Source organism: Cebus imitator, unplaced genomic scaffold (genome assembly GCF_001604975.1).
Source record: "Cebus imitator isolate Cc_AM_T3 unplaced genomic scaffold, Cebus_imitator-1.0 Scaffold222, whole genome shotgun sequence".
NCBI classification, from domain to species: domain Eukaryota; kingdom Metazoa; phylum Chordata; class Mammalia; order Primates; family Cebidae; genus Cebus; species Cebus imitator.
In genome coordinates this window covers 481,165-488,454 of record NW_016107537.1, presented here as the reverse complement: position 1 = coordinate 488,454, position 7,290 = coordinate 481,165, and the positions used below count along the sequence as shown (strand labels likewise).

At 45.3% G+C, this 7,290-nt stretch overlaps 1 gene segment (V, D, J or C); it reads left to right on the top strand.

The window, feature by feature from the left end:
* The first annotated feature begins 1,555 nt into the window (after positions 1-1,555).
* On the top strand, positions 1,556-2,070 carry LOC108281208. The segment is given in 2 exon segments: positions 1,556-1,615; positions 1,730-2,070. Coding segments are annotated over 2 exon segments (396 nt in total).
* Positions 2,071-7,290: the final 5,220 nt, after the last annotated feature.

Below are 7,290 nucleotides of genomic sequence, written 5' to 3'. Positions count from 1 at the left end.
GAAAAGTCGAAGTGGTGCAGATGCAAATCAGAAATCTAGAAACAACCTGGGGCCTTTCTGCTGTCACCAAGCTGCGGCATGAACTGTAAATACTGCAAACTTCAAACTTTTTTTTTTATTTTATTTTTTATTAAATCACTGCCAACATTTCTTTTAACTGCTTTTAAAATTATTGTAACTTACCCAGAAAAGATGCTTAAAAGAAAGAGCCTGGCTGGGCCATAGACCTGCTCTTTAGGAGGAGAAATGTATTGTCATATGTGTGTGTGTTTGTGGGAGTCTGAGGCGTGAGGGGCTGGAACCATAATTAGTGATGTCCTCCTCTGGCATCTTGGTGCTGCAGCGTCCATGGCTAGAGAAACCCAACCCACTTCAAAGAGCTTAAGAATTTCACCCTCTTCCTGTCTCCATTTCTCTTTTTATATTCTAAGCATAAATTCTCTTGATTCTCCTTAATTCCTCCATCCTTTAATAAGTCACAAAAAAAGAATTATGCTTAAGAAGCAACAAGAGAAGTTAAAAAAAAACCATAAAATTTGGGAGTTATAGCTCCTCAACAACAAAATTGTGTTGAAGTTCCCCTCCTCCTCTGTGTTTTGCTTTACTTTGTTTTTGCTTATTCGTCCAAGAAAAATCAAGGGTTTTTGATGGGAAGATGCTGGCTGCTCCAGCCAGATTTCTGTCAGAGGTTGCATTTGGAGGGTTTACAGAGAAAAGCTTCCAGGCAGTTAGTGCTGGATTCTAGGAAGGGTAGCACGAGGGTGGGTCTGGTTTCCCAGCATGGAGGAGGCCAGAGTGAGTCCTGGGAAAGGCTGTGAGTGTGGGAAGAAGGGACTTGGAACTGAGACCTGTAGCCACAGCCTCAGGAACCTGCAAGTGAGAACCATTCATCAAAGAACCAAGGGTCCTGAGATGGATTCTCAGCCAGGAAGCCCCATCTCAGAAATGGCCACCACCATCTGTGTGACACAAGTTGAGATTCATCTTCAATGGTGGCTCCACAACCCTAAAAGCAATGTCCATCAGGTCCTGGGTGGAGGATGCATGGGCTAGTCTGGATGAAGGAAGTTTCATCCCACGATGTGTGAGAGGAGCCTTGAAAGTGAGACACCAGAGTTCTCGATCTGAAGGGAAAAAAATATTATCAATGAAGTTTATGTGGATTGTGCTAACATCCCTCCTAACCTCAAGAGTTCCTTCACTTCCTGAGTCAATCTCCTCTGCAGTGTTGAACTAATACCTTGTCCAGTTCTAGGCTGGCCATGAAGGTCAGTGTCACAAGAGATGTATTTCTTCTTGCCTTTCCCTCCAGGTAGGGACATCATTTTCTTTTTATTCATTGTCAAAAAATAGAAAAGTTGTCTTCTTAATATTACTGATTTCATCAAAAGGGTACTGGGTCCACTCTCAGGTCAAAACCCTACAACCACATTGGCTGAGTGAGTCCTTGCTTTGGTACCTCTTTTTTGCATGTGCCCGCCTTATTCCTCTTCCCAGTTCAAGTCCCTATAAAGTTCGATGCCTCATGCACTATTCAGGTTCTGAGCACTGCCCGCCAGCATGTTCTTTGGAGCTCAGGTACAGCTCCTCTGGAGCCTTGCTTTCTGGAAGGCAGGTAAGGCCAGGGCCAGGTCAATGAACCATTTCTCGTAAGTGAGGGCAACTGCTGCCTGGTGCATGTTCCTGCTGTACACCATCAATATCACTTTCTTCTTTTACTCTTTGGCAGTAAATGGAGACATCATCCTCACCCAGACGCCAGCATCCCTGTCTGCACCTCAGGGAGAGACCGTCTCCATCTCCTGCCAAGCCAGTGAAGACGTACATGGTGAAATATCTTGGATTCGAATAAAACTTGGACAAAGATTTGAGCCCCTTATATCTCATGTCACTACCTTGGCCCCAGGTGTCCCAGCTCGATACAGTGGCAGGGGAAGTGGAACCAGCTATGTCTTCAGCATCAGTGCTCTGCAGCCGGGGGACTCTGGGGAGTATTACTGTATGCATGACTACGGGTGGCCAACCCACAGTGGTGCACCCTGTGCACAAAACTCCTGCTGCCTGTCATAGGGCTTGATTTTCCAGGGCATCTGCTTGTACCTGACCAGCCAGGATCCTATTCCAGAGAGATGTGGGCCCTCCAGATTTAACATACTCACCTTTTCTATGTGGATGTAGCAGCCCTTGTCTTTACCCTTGGCCTTTCCCGTTCACTGCACTTCTGCTGACTCCTGAAGGCCATATTTACCCCTTGCTGCTCTTTCTGAAGCTGGGAAGGCAGTTCTGCCTGCACACATGGCAGACATCAGGGCCTGGAATAAGCATCCCATCCGATAGCCCTCAATCAGTGGTGACAAGGGAGGTGTTTACATAGGCCAGCTCCCTCACCTCTCAGGTGCGACAGCCCAGAGGCATTTTCCCATGTTTCCACGTGGGCTTGAGCGTCAGTTGTCCTTATAAGCAGCTGCTTGCTGATGTGCCTTTCACTGTTCATTTCCTTTTCCCTGTCTCACTTTCCTCCTTCTCTCTCAGGGGTTTCTGCAGCTTGTAAATATGGTGCTTGCATAAAAATCCTCATTATTACAAACCCAGCCTAAGACTACAGGCAAATCCAAATCCTCATTTGTGGTGGTATGTTTCCTCTAAATTCTTGCCAATTCTCCTCTTATGATGGGTACAGAAATTCAAAAGTTAAGAAACCATTTACTTTTCCTTTACCAGTCTCTCACAGATTGCAATTAAGTAGTGATTCCTTTCTTCTGGGTCGCAAAGTTAGAGGAGTCTCTAACAAAGAGCTCCACACTCTGATGTCCACATTAGAGCAGCAGTAGCAGAGAATCCTCCATCCCAGGAAACCCCCAGACCAGAGGACCCCGAATCAGATCCTTCCAGCTGTCTTGTTTTATAAAGCTGCTGGCTGCTCCCTGTCCTTTCCTTCTCCCAGCCATGTGACTTCGGATTCTTCTTCCTTAGGGGAGGACAGTTGGGGATCCTAAGGGAGTTTGGTAGGTCAAGTAATGCATCCTCTCCTACCACCCAGAAGATGTTTATGCCCTAATCTCTGTAACCCATGAATGTGAAATTATATGGCAAAAGGAAATTGGAAAATGTGATGAAGACTCTTGAGATGGGAAGACTATCTTGGACTATAGTGTGGGCCCCATGTAATCATAACTGTCCTTATAAGAGGGAAACAGAAGGGTCAGATTTGGGGAGGAGATGTGACTATGAAGGGAGAGGCTGAGTGATGTGAGGGACAGGCCATGGCCAAGGAGAGACAGCAGCATCTAAAAGATGGAGAAGGCAAGAAAACAAGCTCTTCCCACTGGTGTCCACAGGGAAGCTTATTTTAGCCCAGTGAGACCTGTGTGAGATTTCTCCCTTCCAGAATGGTAAGGGAATAAATTGATGCTGTTTGAAGCCAGTAAGGATGGGGTGATTTATTACAGCAGCTACAGGAAACTCATACACAGGGAGAGAATGGCATTTTCCTCTCTGAAGGGGATAGTTTCTCTCTGATCTCCCAACCCATTCCAACTTGTCAGCATTTGGTGTCAATTTTGACAAAAGATGGAGACTTCAGGGCCTGGAATAAGCATCCCATCGGATAGCCCTCGATCAGTGGTGACACGGGAGGTGTTTATATACCCCAGCTCCCCAGCTCTCATGAGGAGAGCTAGCACCAGAATTCCTCTTAGGGAGGAAATCTTCTGGGTAAACCCCTTAATTAACTTTTGTACATTCTGGGTATCTGAGAGCTGGGGGGTTAGACCCCTCTGCACCCAAGAGGAGGTTAGGGTTGCCTAATAAGAGGACAAATTAGATTTGCAGGACACAATCTGAGTGGGAGGGACAGGGCCAGAGATGGAAATGCATAGAAGAGAGGAGGAAGGGGTTATGGCAAGGCAAGATGTGCTCCTTCCCCCAAGTCTGAAATAAAGATGTTCAGAGTTTGTAAAGGCTTAAAGAAAGTTGCATTTTGTAGAAGAAACTGTGGAAGGGGCTGAGTTTAATGTTAGGGTTCACATGGTATGGGGTAGAGGCAAAAGGGATCTCTGAATTTCACAGCATTATGGTTTTGTCTCTTCTCCCATTTTATAGGCAGTGGGATCATCTGTGGGCTGGACATGTCCACATGGAAAGAACAGACTTAATGTCAGACACACCTGAATCTAAATCCCAGTCCCAGCACTTGCTGACCACGTGACTTTGGGAAAACCACCCCTGTCCTCTGATGAATGATCTTCTCATCTGTGAAAGGGAGCACTACAGATATCAAGAGATGTGCTGAGGGTTTATCCAGAGGATGTGCCATTAAATGTAACTTTTTTAAAATTTAAATTTAAATGTTATTTATTTATTTATTCTTTTTGAGATGGAGTCTTGCTCTGTCACCAGGCTGGAGTACAGTGGCGCAATCTCGGCTCACTGCAACCTCTGCCTCCCGGATTCAAGTTATTCTCCTGCCTCTGCCTCCCGAGTAGCTGGGACTACAGACACGTACCACCATGCCCAGCTTAATTTTGTATTTTTAGTAGAGACAGGGTTTTATCATGTTGGCCAGGATGGTCTCCATCTGTTGTCCTTGAAGATCTGCCTGCCTCGGCTTCCCAAAGTGCTGGGATTTCAGGTGTGAGCTACTACGCCTGGCCAACATTTCTTTTTTTTTTTTTTCAAAGAATACTCAGTGCCCTGTTTTATGTACCTCTGAATCTCATAGAATGAAGAAGCTGTGTAAGATATTACTCACCAGGTGTCATTTTCAACTAAAGGTCATCCTTATTCATTACACAGAAGTTCCTCACTAGGGGCTACAGGTTTCAAGTGCATTTCTTTCCACCATAAACTCCTCCACCAATCCATTTATGTGTAGCTTTCAAAAGTTGAACAAGGAATTGCAAATAACCATTGCATCTTTAGTCTGGGCTTTCCTTGAGTACTTTTTGTGTATGTTTTAGAGCTGCTGTAACAAATTCCCAAAAATTTGGTGGCTTAAGACAACAGAAATGCGTAGTTCTGGAGGCCTGAAGTTTAGAGTCAGTTTCTCTGGGTCAAGATCATGGTGTTGGCAGCCAGCCTTCTCCAGAGGCTCTAGGGTGTTAGGCGCGTCACTTACATAAAGAGACTACCAGGCAGGCTTCGTGTGGGCAACAAGGCCGTTTTATTTCACACTTGGGTATAAGTGGGCCAAGTCCAAAAGAGGAGTTAGGCAAGGGGAGTAGGAAAGGGGACTGGTTCTATGGGGGGAGGGCGTTGGGGCAAACGGTTACTTAAAGGTGGTAATCTATTTTAGGGCGAGGAAGAGCATCATGGGATGCATGGTCATAAGGGTAGGGGTCATCTTTTACAAACAGGCATGATCATAAGGGTGGGGGTATTGGTTGCAAACAAAGGGGAGAGTGCTGTAAATTACACAGTTACAGGGGTGAGGGTCTTAAGAAACCTAAAGTCTGGGGGGGAAATTTTCGCAAGGCTGAACAACGGTTGAAGGTTGCAGGATGAGAGCAATCAGGTAAGGCAGGAACTAGTTGTTTGACGTCTCTTTGTGGCCATTCCATTACTTCAGACTTTCTGGCCCTGGAGACCATCCAGGAGTGTACGTGTGAGTCACCAAGGCTATAATGGCCAGGCTTGGACTCAGAGGCCTGACATTCCATCTTCTTATATATGTATAAAGAAAAAGAAAAAGGCAACGTTTCTTAAAGGCTTCTTCAAGTGTGACAGGGCCTGCGTGGACACCTAAAAGTGGGATTTTTGTAGTTTTGTTAAGTGTTTAAGTCTTTGGCTTAGGGTGCCTTTTCATGTATTTAGCAAGGTGCCGGTTAGCATATTTTTGAGCTTGAAATTGTCCTAATAGGATGAATTCTCTAAAAATAGCATTTAAGCATAATAGCTTTAAGGTGAGTGCTGATGAAGCCTTGGGTCAAGGTTGTGGGGGGGGTGGTCCCAGAAGACTCAGATTGAAAGGGATATGTGTGGGTTCTGGAGAGGTGTCACACTGCATCTTGACATTAGCCTGGTGTTGCCTGGAGTCCATGGGCGATGGATTGGTGTTTCTGGTTGATTCTAGAAGGGTGAAGGCTATGAAAAGGACTGGGGATAAGACAGGCAAATGAATGGGGAGGGTCAGAAAGGCATCTTGTCTTAAGCAGCTGAGAGTTCCCTGGGACAGGGAGTGATATTGTGGAGTTGTTAAAAGTAGTTGCCACATAGAGTGATTAGTGATGGCCTGGATACAGTTTTGAAGGAATTGAGAGACTAACTGGAAAATCAAGGTCCTAATAAGAGAAGAAGGAAGATGGGTATTAGGGGAGTAAGGACTGGAAAAAGCCATGACATCCAGCTAGAAAACGGCCAAGTGGATGTGGCATAGTTATTTACCTGGTCAGCAAATTTTGCGGCCCTGTCTTTGAGTCTTTTGATATTATCATAAGCTAAGCCGGACTGATTTAAGTAAAAGCAGCATTCCTTATTTGGAAATATACAGAATCCTCCCTTTTCTGCAGTGAGGAAGTCGAGGCCACAATGGTTCTGAAGGACAACTGTGGCTAAAGAGTCGATTTGAGCTTGAAGGTCGGGCAAGGTATCATATATGTCTGTAATGCTAGCAGATAAATTAGTAGACAGGCTGTAAAACATTGTGACAGAAGTGGTGACCCCCACTATGCCAGTTCCAAGGCCTACACTGGAGGCTGCGAGCCCTAATCCCACAAGTAATGGAATCAGCTGGATGACTCTTTTTTGTCCAGTAGGTGTCGTTAGGGGAACAGGCAGGTTGTTCATTACCACTGGCAAGTTGGATTCTAGGAATAAGGAAGACTAAGGCACAGGTAGCTGTCCAGTTAGTAGGTAAACACATACAGGCGGAGGAGCCACATAAAACAAAAGACCGGGGGCAAGGCAAAACTGAAAACGTAGGGTGAAAGAATTGGAGTGCCCCTTGCCACGTAGGGTCATTTATTGGCTCAAGGAAGGAGTCAAGGGTAGAAGTTCATGGGTAGAACCATGAGACGTTAGCTAAAATGGTCTGGAGAAAAACTGAACCAGCAAGGCAAGCAGGCATAAGGCATTTAAATGTAGACAAGAAGGGCAGTTAGAAATATGATTGTGTGATATTGTGCTGGCCTAGAGCCAGAACCTGAGCAAAACTGTTTTTTAAATAAGTTGAAATGGCTGCCCCATTCTCCTCACAATTACTACTGTCCTTGGCCTCTGTAAATAGAACTGCTAGTTTGTTCTGCAAAACTATGTAAAGCTGCTTGCCTTTTCTTATCAGTAACTGCTAAAATC